The sequence below is a fragment of the Poecilia latipinna genome, unplaced genomic scaffold, assembly GCF_001443285.1.
Source record: "Poecilia latipinna isolate Pla-1442-1.1 unplaced genomic scaffold, P_latipinna-1.0 Scaffold180, whole genome shotgun sequence".
NCBI classification, from domain to species: Eukaryota; Metazoa; Chordata; class Actinopteri; order Cyprinodontiformes; family Poeciliidae; genus Poecilia; species Poecilia latipinna.
The window spans coordinates 750837-773566 of NW_015112796.1; the positions used below are offsets into that span (position 1 = coordinate 750837).

The 22730-nt window shown below is 40.6% G+C and overlaps 1 protein-coding gene across 7 annotated transcripts in view; it reads left to right on the plus strand.

Annotated features, from left to right (window-relative positions):
- LOC106946209 (axin-2-like) overlaps nt 1-4966 on the plus strand; it is a 109107-nt gene extending 104141 nt beyond the window's left edge. For all 7 annotated transcript variants that reach the window (XM_015030401.1, XM_015030400.1, XM_015030402.1 and 4 more), the window contains one exon: nt 3612-4966. In XM_015030401.1, the coding sequence (XP_014885887.1) occupies nt 3612-3738 (127 nt within the window). In that variant the 3' untranslated portion in view covers nt 3739-4966. The remainder of the gene's footprint in view (nt 1-3611) is intronic.
- The last annotated feature ends 17764 nt before the right edge of the window (nt 4967-22730 follow it).

Sequence of the window (22730 nt, forward strand, 5' to 3'; positions counted from 1 at the left end):
GGGACTTATCACAGCACTTGAATTTTTAAAAAGTTGACAGAGCAACTTCACGGCACTCTGTTTAGCCGCCCTGCTATCTGCAGCAAGTCTTGCTCTCTCTCGCTCTCTCACAGCCTGACACATAAATATATGTTCCTTCCAAATATCTTCTTGCACCTCTGAGCGTTTCATTTTTACTTTTTTTTACCCTTGGCCACCTGCTTAATGATTAAATATGTAGCATTAACGTTAACCGTAGTGTTTTCACCACGGACTAAAAAAAAGAGCCGACGACACTGAAAACCATCCAACAGCTGCTGCTTGGTGCCGATTTTCGGTGCACCTCTAACTCTGAATTATGATTAATGACACCTGTTGAGACAGGACAAGAATCACAGCAGATGGACTTAGAAAACTCCCCATTGAGTTTATATATATATATACACTGCTTTTGTTTGTATGTGTGAAGCACTGGAGCCTGAAAGCTGACAAAGAAACTAAGCCGGGCTCATCCACTGTACTTAGAGCTTTTTCAGAAAGAGGGGGAGAGAAAAAGGGGGATCTGGAGTGAATTTTTCTCACATCTGGTCCTGATTTACATGCTAAGGCAGCCTTAATAAATATGGCTTTGAAGCTAAGGTTATTTTATTTTGTGTGCAAAGACCATCGCAATGCCTTCAAATTCCTCCGCCAGACGATTGCATCAGACATTGAAATCCAACGCTGCGCTGAGCACCTTGTTCTGGCGAAGGTATCGGGGCCACGGCGATAAAGCCGCCACCGTCGGTGTCGCACGACGAAGCCAAACCCCCATCATCAGGACTTCAGTTGTAAGTACCAACAAGTTCTGAAGATCCGCCGCTGAAGCTACCGAAATCCCTGTTTCGGGGGGGTGGGAGGGGGGAGTCTGTGGTATTTCAGCAAGTGAAGCCTCTGCAGTCACATCTGTTTGTTAGGCAAGAGCGGAGGAGAAGGCTCGCAAACAAGCCAGCGCTCCCCCAGCTACCCCATAACTCTTCAGCGAGCCTGTGAGAACAGGGGGTGGGGGGATGAAGCGCCTGGCTTCAATGGCAGCAGAATGTGTGGAGTTGGTTAATTTGGACATGGCAGCGGTTCAGCAGAGAACAGTACTCCGCAGCTCTGCCAGACAATATTGGTGCCAGATGTTGTGAGGAGAGAAAAATCCTGCCACATAAAACATGTTCCAGTGGAAAGACTCCTTCTGTCGCTCTGCCTCTGCAGCAAAGTGATGACTTTGAACTATTTGTGAGCATAAAATGTAGTTTTATATATTTATTTAAATGCAGCCATTTAGATTAAGATGGGTAGTGTGGCTGTTTTTGTGAGAAGAATAAAACAAGAAAGATAAATAATTGAAAGCGTTTGAGCAATGCCCAGAAGAAGTTAGACAACAGATGGAACTTTTTTTTGTTGTTGTTAGAAATGCAGTTTGATTACAAGCTTTTTTTTTTTTTTTTGCTTTTTGTCACATTAATGTTGCTGCCTGTTCTGCAGCTGTGATGAAACAAACCTCCTTCGCATTCATCTGCGATTACAATCAAAAAACGACGACTTATGTGTATATTTATGTACACCCTCCCCGTACATGTGTTGTCTGAATGACTCTAAGCTGAGCTCATAAAACACTCGGCTCCCCCTACTTTGTTTTTTTTTTTTCTTCTTCTTCTTCCGTTTTATATTCCGAATGCAGGCACACATGGACAAAATGAGGCATTTTTCCATTACAAAGCTTATCATTAAATCCCCTCCTGCTGATCTTTTTGCTGGGTTTAAAGTAGAGAGTGGAATCATTAGAAACATCAGGAGACTTCACAGCCACTGGGGCTGAGCTAGCCTGGGGAGCTATCTCCGCTTGTGTGAAGAAGAGGAGCAGCGGGTCGGCGAGGTGACCCGTGACCTCGAGGAATACCGTGTGAGGGCAGAGGTCCTTCGTCCAAACTGTTGCACACATTTGCTGAACCGCTGCTGCACCACATTTTGTGACCTGCTTCCGGCCTCCAGTTTTTGTGCTGCTCATTTTGATTTTGGCGAGTTTTGACTAATTTTTTAATGACTTCTACAAGAATATAAAAACATCATGTTTTTTTTTTTTTTCTAGCCTTCTATCCAAAGAGAAAGTGACTTATAGGGCTGTGATTTTACTTCTGATTTCAGAATTTTACATAGTCGAATGCAAAAGTATTGTTGATTATCTTCACTTCAGACTTTCGAAATGCTGCCAACATTTCAAAATTCAGCGTGTTCTATAACGGAGGTTTAAAGAAAACGGAGCAATTTTGCTGGACTATGTTCCGCTTTCCTGAAAGTTTAGCTCTCTAAGATACGAATATGATCATGCTTTGCACTTTTACACTGCAAAAACACAAAATCTTACCAAGTATTTTGCCTTGGATTTAATTCAAACATCTTGAATTAGGATGAAATTAACTTAAAAGTAACTTTTCAGCAAGAAACAGGAGGCTATTTTAAGTAAATATTTCATTAATATTAATGGAAAAGTGCTAGCTCCACTGGCAGATTATTTTATGTATAACATGGGAAATATCAAGTAAAGTAATCTGCCAGTGGAACTAGTATTTTTTAAATCAATATTAATGAATTGTTGACTTAAAATACGTTCTTGCTGAAAAGTTACTTACAAGTTAACTTTGTCTTAATTCAAGTGTACTAAGACATTTGCACTAAAATCTTGGCAAAATATATTTGGTAAGACTTTGTTTGTGGAGTGTATTTGAATAACTTCAGTATTCAGAGCATTATTTTACGAAGGGTCATTACATGAGACCCTCATACCGACCCTGGCCTGTCTCACTCATCCTGAAAATGCTGCGTCCACACTGAAGAGTGTTGTAAGTGTGAAACGGCACCGTTTCGATTGGAAGCTTTCCGCAGCGCGTGTTTGTGTCTGAAGAATTTCGGGTTTCGAGGCGGGCAGTGGAGTGCAGTCGCAGGCAGACTCTGGGGCACCTGAAACGTCAACCTGTGTGACAGAGAGGCCCTTGATTTTTGACAACAAGCCCAATTGGAAGCTGTGGAGACACTGGGAGGAAGGAAGGTGGTGATGGTGGAGGCGGGGGGGTTGCCATAGAGAAAGAGAGAGAGGGAGCAGGGATGGAGGAGGGGGAGGTGCTTAAGGACAGCCTCTAATTAACCCTTCAACTTTAATAAGTCCTGACAGGACAGATCTGCGATGAGGAGCCGAGCGCTCGCGGACGAGCCGTTTTTAGCGGCTCAAATTATCACAGGCGGTGTTTAAACGAGAGGTTCAGCTGTGTTTGCACAGCGGTGCGATGTGGAGTCAGGCTCTACCTTTGAAGTGCTCAGGGATGGCATTGAAGGCTATGACTAAGTTGTTTTGTACAAGATCCATTTCTGGCTCTGAGAGAGCGTGAGTGTTTGATTTGGACTAAAGGGAGCGTGTACACGTAAGTAGTCGTGTAGGAGCCTCAAAGCTGTTTAGAACAAGATGAAATGTATCGGTTGCCCTCCTGCTGCCGCTCTGTCAGCTATTGTTTGAGCTTAGTTTTCTTTTCTTTCCCAACACTCACCTACGCGTTTTCTAATCACAAACTTCTCTCTTTGTGTGTGTCTCCTTTTCTTTCCCTCCTCAGGTACTACTTCAAGAAGGCGAGCGATGAGTTTGAGTGTGGAGCGGTGTTCGAGGAAGTGTGGGAAGATGCCACTGTGCTGCCCATGTACGAGGGCAAGGTCCTGGGCAAAGTGGAGAGGATGGACTGAAAAAAAATAAAATAAAATAACACAAACAACCAGTGCCCTTCCCGCGCCCAAACACAAGTTAAGCTTTCCCTTAAGAACTTGAGCAACAGACTCTATGAAAAACAAACAAAAAAAAAAAAACCTCTGGACTTTTTTTTTTTTAATATTTCTTATTATTAAGCTAAACAGAGTTAATATATCCAGCACAAGAAACGCGATTGAAGGAAGACGAGCCAATGAAGTATGCCGAACTCAGAGGAGGAGCCGCCCCCTCCCTGACTCGCTCAACCAATCAGCCTTAGATCACACAAAGGGACGAAACTTTGAAGACCGACGCAAGAATCGGAGGCCAGGGGGGAGGAGAGACCCCGACTCCTCTTGAAGATAACCACTGAAGAAACCGTCGAGTTGCGACACGACGGCGGACTGATGGTGTCCTGTGCAGAGGGCTAAGCAGGCGCTGACAGAAACGCCCATACGTGTGCATATACATACATATATATGTATATATACACATATTTTATATATATATAGATATATATCTATATATATAATTCTTTTTTTCTTGAGTTTAAAGTTTTATTTAGTATTTATTAAAATAAAACTTCCCTCTCCCCTCCCTTGTCTTAATCCGTTGACCCCGCCCCCTTTTTCCCTGTCGTCTCCAGCCAATGAACAAGCTGCTTTGAATGTTGGGAGAATACTCTAGTGATGCCGTTTCATGTTTGTCCGTTTTTTTATGTTCCGCTAAGGTGGTCACACTAGCCTTGTTGCCACTTTCGACCCAAAATAACGACCTGAGCGTGGGTCCAGTCCAAAGCTTCGTTACGCTAACGGTCAATCCCACTTTTATATGCTGCTGATAGTTTTCTTCAAAGTTGTCACACCAGGATCTCCCAGCACTCATTGTCTGTCTCTCTCTCTCTCTCTCTCTCTCTCTCTCTGTCTCTCCCCCCCCATCCCTCCCTTTCTCCTCTGCCTTTCCCTCTTTAGCGACAGAGCTCAATCTTTTTTTGTTGTGCCTTTGTTTGTAAACCAGGCATTGCACAGGGATGGGAAACAAGGGGGGCGGGGGGGTGTAGAGGGGGGCAGGGCGGAGGTGGGGGCAGATTCACACAGAGAGAAGGCCTAATAAAGACAGTGTTTACAGCCCGCACACCGAAATAACTCGCGCTAATAACAAGAATCAGTTTGAGCCACTGAGAGCGACTTCTCGACGAAGTCGGCCAACATGTGCGGGAGGGAAAAAAAACAAACAAACAAAAAAAAAAAACTACAAAACAGCAAAAACATCGTGAAGAAGTTCCGCTCCAGTATCTTTTGAATGTTGTTACAGTAACACCGAATATAGCAGAGCTCCTGCGTATATTGTAATTATGCATTCTGAAGTATGAATACTGAAACACACACAGACACAAACACATGACTGCTGGTGTTTCTTGAGTACAGCACCTGTGCCTACATGGATGCCATACCATGTGCTACCCTGTTTCAGGGTTTTAATATATATCCCTTGGTTTTCAGAAGGGTTTTATGTTGAGAAGATATTTTTATGCTTTTAATAATGTCCTGTAATCATGTTTTTTTTATTATTATTTTGTTTGTGTTCCTCTTTTTTTTTACACCTTGGCCTTTTTTTTGGTTGTTTTTTGGTTCATAATATCTAAACTGTAAATTATACATTATATACAGAGTTTCATTTAAAGATTTACATGGATCTATAATTATTGAGAGATGTAGCCTTTATTAAAGTTTTATATTTTTCAAATGAAAGCAGATGTTGTCCTTATTTCGTGTTTTTAACAGAGTGACATAAGTATCCATATATTTTTATTTATTGATGGATAAAGACAATAATGGTGACGCTCAAGGGAAGGTTTGTTTTATTTATCGAGTTAGTTTTATTCTACTTTTCTGATACCCAAGTGATGTGCAATGTCGGTGCAAACAGAAATTAGGCAACCTTGTTTTCATAGGTTTGTAGTTATCAATAATTGTCACCATTGAGCTTTTGTTAAAAAAAAAAAGTCTTATTGTTGATTGTTTTCACCACTGATCAAATGTGAAGGTTAAAATCTTTTCTCTGTTTTCTGAGTGTGAGATTTTGCTCGTACAGTAAAATATTTTATTTTGAGGCTTGAAACACTTCCTCACCATGAGCGCCATAACCTGTGGAAGTGGCTGCAAGTTATAGTTCACTCGGAATCAAGCAACGAGCAGCACCGTCGAATGACGGCAATATCACCGTAGCATGAACTAAAGTAAAGCAGGCCTAGAACGGCTGGAGCAGTCACCTGCTTTTTCTGCAACGTTCGTGTCTTAGAAACTTCAAAATCTTCACACAAATGGCACTATCGTGTAGAGATACTGTAGTGGTAGTATTTATTAAAAAGAAATTCTCTACTGGGTGTGGCGGTGGTGCAGAGGTAAATCCTGACCCCCGTATGGAGGCCTTTGTCCTGAAACGGCTACGGGTTTGAGTCCCGGCCCGATGACCCAGGCAGCATGTCTTGCCCCTCTCTCATGACCCACTTTCCCGTCTGACAACTAGCACATATAAACTACTAAAGCCGACAATTAAAAAAATAAATAAATTGTCACCATGTTCTGACAGTGATATGAGATGGATAATCTGCAGAAAAAAATAAATCGATCTCCTCTGTTCTCTCCCAGTTCTTTCAGAGACAACAATGGAAATACATTGCTTGGTCAGAAACAACTAATCGGAGCCAGGAAGGTCTCAGCGCTGTCAATCATATTTGTAAACACGCTGCTCACACCCTCCCCCTTGCTTTCTGCTATTCTAAAGCAGACTGGGCCACAAATGCTAAGGCTGGTGATGATAGTCAAACAATTTTCCTATAACTGTAAGTTGTTTCTCTGCCGTGAGCTCACTGAGCAGCGCATACGTGAGGATGATTAACAGAATTAAGACTTTTCTCCTGGCTCTGATTGGATGTTTTTTAACTGGGAGCAGTGAATTTCTGCAGATGGGCTCTGGGAGGAGGCGGAGGAACTCAATTTTTTTTTTTTTTTTCACAGATTATGACATAATGACAGTTTTAACAAATATGCGCAAAAAAATTATAGAGATTACATATTGCAGCTTTAATCGGTGTTGCAAATGATAAACCACTGAATATTGACATCAGTTAAACGCTGACGTTGCTTCCTCAAATAAAAAGTTCTAAAACTGGAAACGTCTTTGCTTAAAAAGACAAGAATGGAACGGGAAACAGAAATCACCCAGTTCCCCTCTGTGATTAACTCTGCAGGCTTTCTGCTCGCCTCTTTAAACGAGAGACATTAAGCATGAAAATGAAGCCATGGTGCTAATTGGTGCTATTAAAGAGCAATGAGGGCCAGCGTTACTCTCTGTAAGTCAACACAAACATTAATGAAGCACCCTGCCTCCCCTATCAGAGGGCCTCCACATGTTTGCTGCAATTATCTGGCTTCATATCAGCATTTGGGGGGAAAAATCGTTTAACACCATGGAAATAATTCAGGGCTGGGGACTGGGATGCTGTCTGCATCATGCAGATGCACTCGGCTCGTGCATTTGAATTCAAACTGTTTCCATTAAACGGGGGGAAAAGGCTCGAAGTTGATAAAAAACAGAAGTTGCCACATCATAAGATTCAAACAGCCATCACTTATGAGCTTATACTGCGCACAATTTCTTTTTTTTTAATTCTATGTTTTCTTTTTCCTTTAAGTGAGTACACATGGAAAACAAAGTAGATGGAGAACTGTCCCATTCAAGATCTTTACACACTTCTTAACAATAAATGCTCCTCTGAAGACAAACAGTTTAGACGGACCACTAACAGATTCATTTTCCAGGCTTCGCCAAAGCTCAGAGCGGCGAGACTTTGCGACATAATTGTTGCGTTACATACTCCACAAACCCTGGAATCAATTATGCTGTGGATTTCACTTGACAGTGAAGAGAGTTTAATCAGGACTAAGCAGCTAGTTTCTGCTGAGCGGTCGGGTTTGAGGCAGGTGCGCCGCTCCACGCCCCTCTCACCTGCACTGGCACCGTCCTCCCCGACTCTTCTCAGCTCTAATCTTACAGCCTCTTGGGGACTCTGGCTCTGAAAAACAACCTGTCCAGGGAATCTGCTTACATTTTGCATACCCTCCCTCTTCTCCAACATCAGCTTGACCCCTCCCTGCTCCCAGCCCTCACCTCAAGCCCATTTTTAGATCTTTTCACATTGCCTCTATGACATTCAAGGTGCTTTGTTGAGGTACAGTGCAGGTTATGTACGGGTTCCAGCTTTCACAGCAACTTGTCTCGAGTTTGACGCTTCTGATCCTTAAAATTCTCATTTGGGGCACTCAGTTCCTTGACTTTTTGAGAGCAGAAGACGTTTCCATGCCGTAAATCTGATTTCGGTGTCTTTCTCCGACGTCCCAAACTTTGCAGCCTTTGCTGTTGTCTTTTCTCCTAATGGTGGCTTTTATTCCTCTTGCGTTGCCTTGTAATTGGCATAGCGTGGTTGGGGCTATTGTAAACATGGCCGCGTGAAACGGGTATAAAGAGGCACCAGACGCTCCGCGGGCTAAGCCAGTGTGCGAAGCGGGCAGGGACTGCTGCTGCCTATTGTACTGCTGAAGCCTTTGTAGATTTGCAGTGGGCCCCCCTATTTAATCGCCTTCTCATGCACCGCCTGCCGCCTCACTTTGCATATTTAATTGCCAGGTAAAATCATTTGCTCGACAATCCGTTTAATTATTTGATTGTACAGTAAACCGTAAAGAGTGAGCAGGGGGAAGTGGAAGGGATAAAGGGGGATAGGGAGAAGGAGGGAGAAAAGAGAGAGAGAGAGAGAGCAGCAGGCAGCGGAGAAAGAAAGGAGTCTGTTGCCAGAATAGACATCAAAGCTGTGCCTTGATGTTGATGTTGAATGGGCATTAATGGTTTCTGAAGGCAAGAGATTGCACAGGGAAAAAAAAAAAAGAAAAAGAGAAGAAAAAAAATAAACCTTCCTTTTTCTCTGACAATCCCGCCAGCCATCTCAGTAAATGCATAAACATTGGAAGCCGGTACAAGTTAGAGCATTGAACAGAGATAAAGAAAAAGAGACTGAGGGAAGCTAGTTAGATTGCTCACTTTTATTTCCTGTAATGACTAAAGATTGAGTTATGGAGAGAGATATGGGTCAAATGGACTGATCTGAGGTGATTAGGTTGCCTTCATAACATTGTTTTATATTGTTTTGGTTGTTTTAAATTGGTCCTGAAGCTGTTTTACTACAATAAAGGTAATCCATAATTTGATTGCCTGAACAGTCAAAGGCTTAGCTATGCTTTTTTTTTTTTTTTTTCCACAAAAGAGTTACTGATTTGAACAGCTCATTTTTCCTTACTAAATGAATTAATCGTTTCAGAACGGATTCATCTATTTACTCCGGTTATCTTTGTTAGGTATGAAAAGTTGTTTGAGTAGCTGAGACATTTAGGTGTGACGAAAAAAAGCAAAAACTGAAGAAATGTGCACTGTATTTTAATTTTAAAGGAAGTTTTGTTGGGCCACAAAATATTACTTAGATGCTGTATATTTGAATCGACATTTGAATAGCTAGGGCGAATAACCAAGTCAAAATTTATACTTTTCATACAAAACAAAACATACAAATTACATACAAAATGCTTTGAAGCAGGACAAACACTGGTAGAAAAAAAAAACACTAATTGTCAAACTATGTAAAGAAAATTAAACTCTTTACAAAAATACATCAAAACAAAGGTATTAAACTGAAAAATGTATAGTGGTACAAAATTCTTTAAATATAATCCACAAAGAATGAACACAAACATTTTGAAATAGACCAAAAATATTTGTGATGCAATGAAATTTATAAGCATATACAAGTAGTTAAATAAGTAAATAACCCCCAAAAAGGATCAAATTTACACAATAAAACGTGCAGAATCATCTGAGTGCCTCTATGAACACATGACACAGTGATGTTTCCCATTGTTGATGATTTGTCACAAAACTCTGAATGCTAGTATTCACAAATATTTCCAAATGATATGTAAAAGTCCTGATAATGACCGTATAGCCCATTCTATGAATACTCTGAAAGGTTGACAGAATTTAACCAACAAAATACAAATGATTGAGAATTGAATAGTGGCAACATTTCAATTTTTATTTATTTTTTTCTCTATAATTTATCACAGTAAACAAACTTTCAGAACAACGATTTACAACGAGACGTAAAATAACACCCACGATACTTTTGGCAACTCTATGACAATTCTACAACGCCATGATGGCGACGTTTCACATTTGTCTTTCTCAAGCACCAAGCCAAATAAATGTATAGACTGCACTTGTTCACATCGACATGTTTTCTGAATATTGCCTCATGTTTCACGATGCTGTCAATGGGACTTGGCTCTTGTGAGTGACTGGTCCAAGCTTGGAGCTTAAACCACAGCTTACCTCAGAAATTTATCCAAAATCACCTTGATCCTCTTTCGACTGGCACTGCTGGAGATCTCCCTCTCTCTGTCTCTCTCTTCCAGTCGTGCCATCTGTCTCTCCTACTCTTCTTTGTTGTGAGCTGTGCTCATGACTTTCAGTTTCCTTGAACTATCTTGTCTTTCTTTCAATTTATTAGTGAGGGTCTTTGTGGGTGTGAGAGTCCAAAAGGTGTGTTGGCAATGTCACCCTGAATTAGCAGACCCTTGAAAGGCATGCACGTCTGAAAGTGACGCTGCTCTTTTTGCTGCTTTTTTTTTTTTTTTACAAAATGTACCTTAGTATAGAATGGCACTCTAACATTGATAGTTTAAAGAAAGAAACAAATAGATTTTCTAGTTTTTGAAGGGCTTTTTTTAAAGGATATTTCTGAGTTTACCCTCAGGTGTGGTGGTCCAGGCAAAACCTTGACTTGAATATCTTAGATAAACTATCTGGGTGGAGATAAAGGTGGTTTGAGTTGATCCAACCTCAAACACTTGGACATTAAAGCTGAGAACATGTTGCTTAAGAGGCACTAAATATCCTCCACAACGTTTTCACCGTCCCATTTTTCCAGTCCACGGCTTTTTCAGAGCCACCTAATCAGCAGGTAGAGATGACTGAGTGGTCACCAAAGAGTGAAAAGCTGGATCTTTAGAAGATTACCTCTACTACCATCGTTCTCTTCGAGTTATGTTTTGTCTTGTACAATCCTGAGAAGCATTGTTTATCTTACCAAGAGATGCTCCGCGTCCCCAGGAATTCTAAACACAGAGGAAGGAGCATATTGGCTCTGCTCTGATATAAAAGCATTCTTTTTGGGCAGTTGTTCATTTTATTTTGGGTGCATCCATTCATCTCTTTCCCTCCCTCTCTTCCTCTGCCAGTTCTCTTTCAGCTTAGGATAGGCATTGTCTATTTTGTCTAACTACCCCCTGTCGGGGTTGCAAACCACCCCCCAAGGGAAGCCTGTGTTCTTTGGGCAAGACTCGACTTCAGGCCAAAAACCGCTGTCAACAAGGAGAACAATTTGGCTGGCAACAGCCATATTTACAGATTGGTGAACCACAGCTCTATTTAGCAGTGTTCCTTCGTCAGTAAACACCACAGGTCGGAGTCTTTGTCTGATCTCAAAGGGAAAAATAGAGATAGAATTATGCATTGTGGCTTAAGGTTGGTCTGTACCAGCCACTTCTCAAATCACCATTGTTTGGAAGTTCAGAGCAGCTAAATGAGCCGATAACGCAGGTTTGTCATGACACACACTCCACATTCCTTGGTGACCGACTGGAATGCAGTTCCTCAAAAGACTTCGCCTGTGGCCTCTGTTTGGATGCTGTTTGGTATATTTTCAATCTTGTCTTTTCTTGTACAGTCTTTTAAATTGGAATGGGCATTTCTAAAATTACTGTGATTTGGACTTTGTGGTAATTCATATAAATGGCTCAATCAAACTCTGTTTGCACCGTGGTACAAATACAGTGTCCGCCACTGTGCCAATACATTTCAGCCTGGAGTCTGGTTAACACACTAGCCCACATCAGAGTGTGGGCAGCTTGGTATGCAGCAGGAGAACACATTTGAAGTTTGGGATCAGAGAAGGCTTCAACACATTGCAGTAATGAAGTAAATCTGGGAGAGAAGAGAACAGTGAAATGATAGCCGATGCCGCTGACATCTACAGGGAGGCGACAATCGGGGTAAACGTCCTCGGTTCAGGGTGGATCAGGGGCTCTCCAACTATTAAGTTGTGGTAAAAATAGTTTTTAAATTGGCCTGTCTGTGAATAAGAATGTAGGATTAATATTGATGTTGCATAAACTTTTATTGATTTTTTTACTCCTGTTTTGGTGAAAAATTGCCCAATGTCCCTAATATATACATAATGGCACTCCTGTTGACACAACCTCTAATTTTGAGTTTGTTTAGAGTTTTGTTTTGTAACTTGCTTTAGAATAACGTTACTACCAGACGTTTCACCTGCACACAGGATTTGTCCTGGAGGTGAGAGGTCATGAATGAAGCCCTGGATTGGCTGCTTTGCAAACCCTAGACAATAGAATGTCAAGGAACAATGCCACTCAGTATTCAGCCTTATCAAGCTGTCATAAATAAATATATATATATATATATATATATATATATATATATATATATATATATATATATATATATATATATTTTTTTTTTTTTTTTTTTTTTTTTTTTTTTTTTTTTTTTTTTTTTTTAACAAAAAAAAGGAAGGGTGCCAAACTTTTGGTGTGCTTTATGTATTAGGGTATACATATCCCAAGTTTTATTTTCTCACACAACAGTTCTCAATCCGTTCTCTGAAAATGTAAAAAGCATGTCGCAACTGCAAATCTACCAAGACAAACTTAGGTCAGCGAGGTGGAGTAACCGCAAGCTGCAGACAGCATGTAGGCAGCCAGAAGTTCAGAAATAGGCGGGTCGCGAGCTGGATGTGGACCGTTGGCTGCCATTTGAGGGCCACTTTTAAAGACAATGGATAAATAACTGGAAACTGTAGATAGATTAAGAGGTCATAAACTGATCCTCATACCAAAATCTCATGGTTTATTTTCTCAACAATGAACTGGCTTCTTTAGATCCAATAGTAACTTTTGGGGGGGTAATTAAGATTAGTCAAAATTATGGAGGAACTTTACTGTCATGACTTTAGGTGATTACCAGTTCAAGGCGACGGTACTCCTTGTTCTGCGAGAGAGCAGAAAGAATTCATAAGCGAGCGGAGGTTTGCGAGTGGAGATTTGATCCGCGCAGAGAGAAGGTTTGCACGTGAGGAAAAAATCTGAGCGTGAACACAATGATTTGAGAGAGTACAAAGAATATTTGAAAAAGCATTGCAAGTTTTAATAGTATTCCTGTTTTGAAATTGAAAAAAAAAATAAGCTGACAGCAACAGGAAGAAATCCTGTTTTCAAATTGAGAATGTATGCTTTCAACTCATGGCAGTAAAATTCCCCCGTACAAAACGTATTAATAGGCAACAAAAGGAAGATCAGCACTAAAATCATTTAATTTGAAAGCAGGTGAGTCATAAGACAGATGTAGTTAATGTTCAGTGGCCCTGAAAAAACAAACTGCAGCAGCGACCAACATTGTTGTCCGTACATGTTGTCTTGCCTGGGTGTGGCCGCCACAGACAGTATTGAACTGAGCTTGTATTTAGAAACTGGGGAATTTCTCTGTGCTTTTATCCTAAGATGACCACAGTGCTTCAGTGTTGTGCCTCACACATACCTTCAGCTCCGCAGTCCATTCCCCAGACAGCTGTGGGAAATGTGGTGAGGCCACTCTGGCTTTGGACGCCTCCCAGGCACCACAGGGATAAAAACTGGCCTTGGTCATGTGACCCTGTCATGTGACTCCTAGAAAACAGACGAGAGGAGTTAGAGGGCTAACCGCTGGGTTTTCATACACCTTAAACAGTTTGAAACTATAAGTCAATTACGCCTCCCTTTGAGTATTGATGATTCATATCCCCCATAACTCTAAAGCCTGGCTAAGAGATCGCAGATGCATAAATGATTCTCAGAGAATCACCTGGGCTGTGAGCTCTGACTGTTTCCCATCCAAGACACTCCGCCTGGTAAAGCTCTGGGCTTAGCTGCCATTGTTTACTCTTTCCCCACAGATCCGAGCACCTGTTACAGATTGAGCTGTACATAATCCAGCTGCAAGCCATTTTCTTCTAACACCCAAGAAGATAACAACCCCTCCAGCACAAGCGATTAGGCTAATTGGTCTTGATGATGGGAAGAAACAAAGTCGGATGAGAGGGTAGAAAGTTTGTGGGCCAGATATGCTGGTCTGCAGGGGGAATCTGCTCAAAACAGGCAAACGGATATGTGTGCATCAGCCCAGTTGTGTTTTAAATAATGAGCAGTGACTTCCCTTGTTTGTGCTCATCATCACTTGTTCCATGTTCTGGCTGGCCGACATGCCCAACCTGGCACAACTAACCGCTGTTATGGCTAAATGCCTGCACATATCTGTCTGTCTCCATTCTCCATTCTGCCGCCAGCTTGCCCATCTTCTCATTTGCTTTTCATGCAGAGGCAATTAAGTCAAGTTTCCCAATGCCCTACAAGATTCTTTGTTCTCGGTCTTTGTTTTTGTTGCTGTTCTCCCAGTTCCTAGCTGCTCTTTCTCTCTCGCCCATTCTTGCGGGTTTGTTTCGCGGGTGAGGAGGTCAAGGCCGGGGGCGTAAAAAAAGAGAGCAGGGAGTTGGTGGGGTGCATTTCCAGCTTTATGACTAACCACATGTGTTTCTGGGTCTTAATATTTATATGTTTCTCATGGAAAATAGGGTGGTGAAAGAGGATGCTGGGAGAAGAAAGACAGGCATATGGTTCTTGTTTGTAAGATTGCGCTAAGAGCTGGACTGTTTGTTTCCTGCGATGAGCAGAAGGAAATGCATTGTCCTAATCATCTTCTAGCTTGGCTCTCGCCCAGGTAGTGGTCACGTTTTATTACATATATTAATACTGGATGTAAACGAAGTGCAGTTTGATAGAAATGCCTGATGCACTGCAATGCACAATTTCTTTTTTTTAGATTTGGTGCTTGCTTGAGTTTTCCAATGAGGCAAATATGTTAATGATTGTGCGCGAAACTCTCCTTGTTTCACACGCTAAAGCATCTTACTCCGTACATGAAGTTCTGCTCCAGTGACTCTTTCACTTGTCTTGGGAACTGTTGGCAAAGGACTGATTATCATTATGAAAACCAGAACCAGGTACTTTGCTCCCACCTTTCTCTTCTCCTGTGTCTGAAACCAAATCAAATGCCTTGTAGGGGATGGCAGTGGAAGTCCGTGGTGCGTTCCATTCTTTTTGGGATGTAATCTGCTCAGGATCAGACTTTGCATATATTCTGCTATGATTCTTTCCACAGATTGTGGGAGGCAGCTGTTTCATGTGATTTCTTTCATGTGGAACTCCACCACTTGAAAACAAAGCCTCTTTTTTCTGAAAATGACTCCCCCAAAATGAATTCCATATACCTCAGGAACTACAAGGTGTAGTTGACTGGTTCTGGTACCAAAACAAAGGTAATATTCCAAATAATACTTTAGAGTTCTAAAAATCAACATTTGTATTATTGAGTAAGAGCAAATACATATACAGTACAAATACAGTACAGGTTCTGACCACTGACTGTACCAAATTTCATTAAAAAAAAAATATATATATATATATATATATATATATATATATATATATATATATATACATATATACATATATATATATATATATATATATATATATATATATATATATATATATATATATATATATATATATATATATATATATATATATATAAGCATAGCCATGTGGGAAAGGTATTAGTTGATAAAATTACAGCCATACATTACAAATGTGCCATTTTTGGACCGTGTATGCAATTACAAATTTCTCACTCTTTCTAATTTTTTTCCCAACGTATATCTTCCTATAAATATTGTTTGCAATTATTAACGATGGTTTTGTCCTGGGCGCTCTGGTTATAAAAGCATTGGTTGATTTGGGTGATTGACACATCCAATAGGCGATAGAATCGGGGGGGATCCCATAGCAACATCATTCACCAATCACAACTAGCGAAAATGCATTTGCGTAAATGACCGGAAAGGTCCAGCTGCGCGCTGACGTGAAGGAAGTTCTTTGAGTTTATAGGCGTATCCATGGAGACAGAAAAGTTGAAAATAGTGAGGAATCACATCAGTGTGACACAAAGACAATGGATTACAAGACCTGAATGAATATATTTGATATATTTGCTCTAACATGGATTATGACAATGACACAGCAAAGGTAGGACTGAATTTATATTTAGCTTCGTGAAATTAGCTTTTTTTTTTGGCTCTGTTTGGCTGCTGGTTCAGTGAGTTTTGAACATATTGATTCTGGTATTGTTGGAAACAGCACAGCTGATTGGTAGTTAGTGGCGCAGTTAGTAGCACTGTTGCCTTGCAGCAAGAAGGTCCCGGGTTCGATTCCCAGCCCGCGGTCTTTCTGCACGGTGTTTGCGTGTTCTCTCCGACTTCCTCCCACAGTCCAAAAAAAAAAAAAAAACAAAAGTTAATTGGTTTCTCTAAATTGTTCCTAGGTGTGTGTGTCCTGTCTGTCTCTATGTCGCCCTGCGACAGACTGGCGACCCCAGAACGTTCGCTGGAGATAGGCACCACTTGGATGAATGGTGGTTAGGACCGTGTTCAATCCAGATGAGATAATAGAAGAGGCTCACATGGCCTTTAAGATTTAAAGACAGTGAATGGGGCAAAATCAAACCTTAGCAATGCATGTAGAGGAAGCATCTCTAAGCAGTCATTTTTTTATACAAAGTATTAAATAAATATCTGTATATATACGTATACAACGTATTCACATTGCTTTCTGTATTACAACTAACCAAATTTTATGTCATTTTCTTCCCCTTTTCATTCCTTTTATCAAGTACTTTCTGTTGAAAACAGTTAGCATTCAGTAAAATAACAACCAATCACAACAGTATGTGTTGCTTCAAGATATTGCCTGATTTAAATAAGTGGAAAATTACCATACAAAACAACAGGACTATAAAGGCATGTCAAAACTCAGCTGAACATCAAAGTGATGTGTTCATCCAAAACAGTTGAGCACTAAATGAGTCACAGACATCTTTCAAGGAGGCATGGCCTGTCGTTTGTCGAAATGGGACACCGGAAAGGCAAACAGATTATTTATTCATGTGTTGATTTGATGGTTGTTTTGGTCCCTCTTGTCACACTTCCATTTCAAATGTCAGAGGACCTCATTTAGGCTGTGTCAAAGAAGAAGTGCCACGTGGAGAGACGGGACCGAGTCAGCTGCTCTCGCAGAAAGAGACGGCACTTTTTGAAAGGGTGCAAGTTTAGCGTTAGCCTTAGCTGCACACTCTTTGGTCTTTCCTCATGAATATGGATCTTATTGTGAAAAAAAGAGGGTAAAGGATTCTGTTTCGCTGATCCCATCTCATGCTTCGGATGATTTTAAGAGGATAAAAAAAACCCCCAAAAAACAAAGCAAATCAGAGCAATGAAGTAAGTGGAGGTGGAAGGTCATGACTGACAGCGGGATGAGTGCGAGCCAGGAAAGTGAAAGAGAAGGATATTCAGTGCTGCTTTATTTTGCCAGGGTGTAGGCTGATGTAAACAAACACAGAGCTTATGCAAGCTTTTGATCTTATGATCCGTGAAATCTTCCCGGAGAAAACAGGAAAATTAGGCCTCACTGAAGGGAAAGAGGAGGGGCGCAGTGGGCAAAAGGCTCATCGGAGAAGATATTTAGCAGGAGAGCTGGAGTTAAATGAACATCCCCCTCCACTTAATTTGACGCAACTTAACACTGTTTTCCCTGAATGTTTAACCCTGAGGTACTCATGAGGATTGGGATTGGTCGAATGATTGTTCCCTGATCAAAGTTGAAGAGTCTAAGCCATTTTTTTTTTCATTACTGTAATTGACTTTATTCAATAGTGGGTCCTTATGGCGAAGGACCGTTGAGCAGGACCACACAGTGGATTGCAAAGCACCAATAACCAGGCGATTAGTTCTGTTTCACCATAGACCGGGTTCGTATGGGGAGATAGGGGAAATCTTTTTAAAATTCTTTTTAAATGTGGATCTTATTGAGCAAAGCTGATTTTCATCAGATGGCCACATTCGCTGAATTTTGTTGACACTGCACTGGCGGCTCAAGGGGGTGGGGGGGGTGGGGACGGGCTGCTGGGTGATAAAAGTGGGATAGGGAGGAAGAGGAGGAGGAGGAGGAGGGGGAGGCTACTTGAAAGACAGAAAAGAAGGAATCAGTTTCTTTGCCCACAAGCTGCACTTTTAAAAAATTCTTTCCCCTCACGTAGCTCCCTGGTAGGATATGTGAGTTTGGTACAGAGGTGAGCAAGCTTACCCCCCACCCTCCCTCTGTGGAAAACTCGTGCCCAAGAGCTATTCATTTGAACTTCAGTGAGCGGCAGCCTTCTTGTGAGGACTTGAAACAGGCATCTTATGGAAGCTGTTAGAAGTGCCCAGGCATGCTTTCTTTATCTGATGTGATGTGAGGCTCACTTTTGTTTGATGAATCCATACATGGATACAAAACTGGTATCCGAGGATGGAAAGGAGTGCGATCAGGAGCAAAACGGGGAAGATGGGAGGATGAAGACCCTGACACTGTGGCTGTGCCACACCTGTTACAGCATGTTTCTGAGAGTAATGACAAAAGGCAAGCCAGACATTCTGCTTACGTTTCTTTACAAAGTGTTAAATATCTTTCATTTTTATCTTTCTCTTGATGGCTGTCTTTTGTTAGTTTGGCATCCTTATGTACATTTAATGGGTGTGCAGCTCCTCTGTAGAACATACATGGCATTATAGGGCACAGTACACCCCAGAAATGCATTTTTTTTAAAAACTAATTTAGTTGAATTTGACCTGACCATGATCTTATCAGATTTTTAAGTTCAGATACTTAACGATTTAATGCAAACATAAATTGAATTTATCCACCCCCAACAATGGCCGTTGACCTTTTAGTGAAGTATTGCCACCATCTTCTGATGATTGCAGACGCAATTCGGTATTTTTATCATACAGACATTAGGCTGTTATTGTTGTGCTGTTAGCTAGCTGCTAGCTAATGACTTTGCTAGCAAAGCTAGATAACTAAAAAGCTTCTTCCCTGTATCATTAATGACAGCAGTCATTCTTCAGTATTGCTTATGCAATAGGGGCACATTGTCCGTCCAAAACTTATCATCTTATCATCTCCATAATGGATATATGTCTTCTAATTTCCTTTGCTGCATAATGTACATTACATTTATTCTGGCGTTAGGTAAATGTACCTTGAAGGAGAATAGCACTTAAATAAAAGTCCAACAAGGATATTCATTTAGAATTAAAAATAACTCACCCTGAATTACCATGACATATATAATGTATGCAATAAAAGTGTGTCATTAATGAAGGGGAAAAACTCAACCAGACTTTAAGTAAGTTTAGGGTCTGGTTCACAGAGTATGAAGTTAAATTATTTCCCCAATTATTCAAAAAGCAAAAAAGTTTGTTTTGCAAAAAAAAAAAAATAAATCACTTCATGAGACAAAAATGAGTGATTTTAATTAAAAAAAAAGTTTTTAAGCAAAACTCAATAGGCTTTTCTCATGGTGATACGCATTAACAATTCAATTTTAGATGTGCCCCTTTTTTTTTTTTGAGCACCTGCCCCTTTAGTGGTCTCTGCGCGGCCGTGATATGGTGTTTTGGCCACATAATAGATGTAAATAGAGAATGGTGTTAAACATTGTGTCGCTGATGCCTTCCTCCACAAACAAAGTCGTCCATCCATCCATCCATCCATCCATCCATCCATCCATCCATCCAGCCATCCATTCATCCAGCCATCCAGCCAGCCATCCATCCAGCACAGAATCGTGACTACTTTTCTCCAGGACACCGTTGAGATGATTAAGAGCTGAAACTGTCAGCCAGACCCTCACATCATAACATCAGTGTCTGACTTCAAATATGAGCTTCTGGGGGGAAGGAAAAAGTATTTGCTCCCAAACCTTGTGGATAGCCTTAGCAAAAGAGTTGAAGCTTTAAAATCTGTTAATTCATCTGTCAATCTATCTGTCTTTCTCCATAGGCCACAACCAGTAAACCTCTTTCTTCACCAAAACAGACCAGAGAAAAGCTCTCATTACTGCAGACAAAGTGTTCAATCCATTAATCCATATCTTACTCTAACTTGGCATCTCTTGGAAAAAAAAAAAAAAGAAAGCCACCAAGATACTTAATTCCTCCTTCCAGGCAGACTTACCCTGGATCTGCTTTGATTTGAGCATTCCACTTTTTAGATATTACAAATTATATATATTTTTTTGTTTTTGTCTTTTTTTTTAATTTGTGAAAGAGGCAGAATGTATGCAAGTCATTATTATGAGTTGTGCTAGAAAAGAAAAGGAGCTATGGACGCTTTATGAACACAATAAATGTCTCAGTCTGTAATTTGGCAACATGCAACCTCAGGAAAACCACAGGATGTCACTTAGAAACAGACAACTCTTACTTTGAGACCAAAAATAGCTACTAAATCCATATAATTTGGGAAGAAATCCTTGTAGGAGTTTTTCTGAGCAAAGGTGCAGTATTTAGAGTAAAAAAAAAAGTCACTTGCCAAAGGGTTGAATGTGCTTTTAGCATTTCTTTATTTTACCATTTTACATTTTATTTTAGCTGGAAAAGAGCTTTTGAAATCTGTATATCGTTTTTTCTTTCTCTTCACATATACAACACTGTGAGTTACTCTGTTACAAATCACAATGAAATACACTGAAAGTTGCAGTTGTACCAAAACAAATTTTGTGAAAATTTAAGAGCTATAGTTGCATTTGTAAGTAAACATATGTTACATGTACAGTAAAAATATCTCATCACATTTAAATTGATAACTACCAAAGTGTAAATGTCCTCTTCCAGCTTTGTCTCAGACATGGACTTGTTTTTCTACCAACAATGTATCAAACGTATCAACATTCGGTGCTGAATACCCAAAATGCCACGGCACATTTCAGGTTTTATGCCCTTTTGTCTGCGTTGTTTGACGTTCAACTTTGTATGATAACGAATCAAAGCTTTCCCAATCTAAGTTTGTTTTCCACTTGAAATGCAGTCTTTTCGTGTTTGCTGCTCTTTGAAAACATTTCGTTTTGAAAGTGGGGGGGGGGAAGAAGCCGTGGAGATGACAGGCACTGAGCTAAAATGGCCAAGTAGTAAAAATGTCACCAAAAAAGCACATTCTGCATTACTTTTGATGGAGATCCGCCTTTTAACAAGTTCTTCACTAGAGATCTTTTCAAATCTCAAAGAGAGAAAGGGCAGAAGACAGCAGACAAAAGAACCCAAACGCAGAGACTTCACTTCTCCCTTGAAGATGTTAAAATTAGTGTCTTAAAAAAAATCAAAGGCTCAACATTAAACGCTGAAAGATGCTTGAAATGTCGACACTGCAGTGTTTTAGAAAAAAGGACATAAGATGAGAGATACTTGCAACAGACTTTGGTGTCACTTCAAAGCCTTGACTTTAAGAAAGTGGGCTAATATAATACTGATAGGAGAATCTTTACCTGGCTCTGTTGACCTCATCTTAAGCTTCTGACAGTCCAACCACACATCTCAGGACAATGCCGTCACACCAGGAGGTAAGGTGTGGGCCGAGGGGTCTGCAGGCTGAGGGAGGTTTGACGTGTAACCCTTGAGGGCGTCTTTGGTCTCTTGCTCTGGTGACGGCTTCTTTCTTTCTTTTCTTTTTTTTTTTCTCTTGTTATGCTTCGAAAAAGATGGCCGCCTTTGAACTCTGCAGCAGCTATAGAAACGGCTGGAGTTCCTCCACTTTATGGCCTGGTTGTCAGCGTCTGACTGGGCTATCGTGATGGGCCGACATCATTAGAGGCCGCCGTATACAGGACACATATTGACACATTTGCTGACACAGAGTACATAAACAAGGCTCTGTGGAAGTGAACGTGTGCGGGTGTGTTTGTTTTTTTGGGGGGGCATTTTAATTGGCTCGGCCCGCAAAGTTACGGACATCAAAAAGCCCATGAGCAGCAGAGGCCTGATGGGTTTGGACTGGTGAGAACTCCCCTTTCATGTCTTGGATTTCAGACTTTGTGAACAAAATAAAACTTTTACATCTCTTGTTAGCCTTGAATCCTCCTGGATCAAGAGGAACAATTTGTGGCAGATGAGTTTAATTTTATGAGGTTCATCAAAAAAAAACAAAAAAAAACAAACAATAGATTATTGATAAAGGAGCTAAGTTTATGTTGCGTGGCACAATTGCAATTGCCTTGCAGAAGTGTTCATTTAATTTTCAATTCATTTACTGGATCTTATGAGACAGACCAACACAAAGTAGTGAATGGTTACAAACTGGAAGAATTATTGTTATTATTTTTAATAAAAGACAAAGAAAATGTGGCCTACATTTTTGGCCTGGTTTAACACATAATATCTGAATCCTGGTGGAAAATTCAGCCGTTCACACATTGATTTTCACTTTGATTGATCAAAACATCCCATAGTTTTACTCTCTAAATGCTCTTTATTTGCTTCATATTTTTAATATTTTCCTCTAAAATTTATTTTGCTTTTAAATTTTGCTTGGCCGCCCTGTGTCCCCTGAAAGGTACCTTTGGAGTAAAATGTATTACTGGTTTTAGTTGGAAAGCTGCATCTGCTGTCGCTGTTATTTGGACGCACAGTGGGAGCCTTCTGGGTCGTTATGCAAATTTGCTTTTGTATTTATGGGCAGGAACAGGGCGGTCCACACAGCAGCTGCACATGCACTCTGATCAGGGCCGTGCAGAGACCACTAAAGGGGCAGGTGCTCAAAATAAAAAAGGGCACATCTAACCGCATTCTAGGACAGAATATTAACAAAGCCAACAGCTTTCAGAGTTTAATAAACAATGA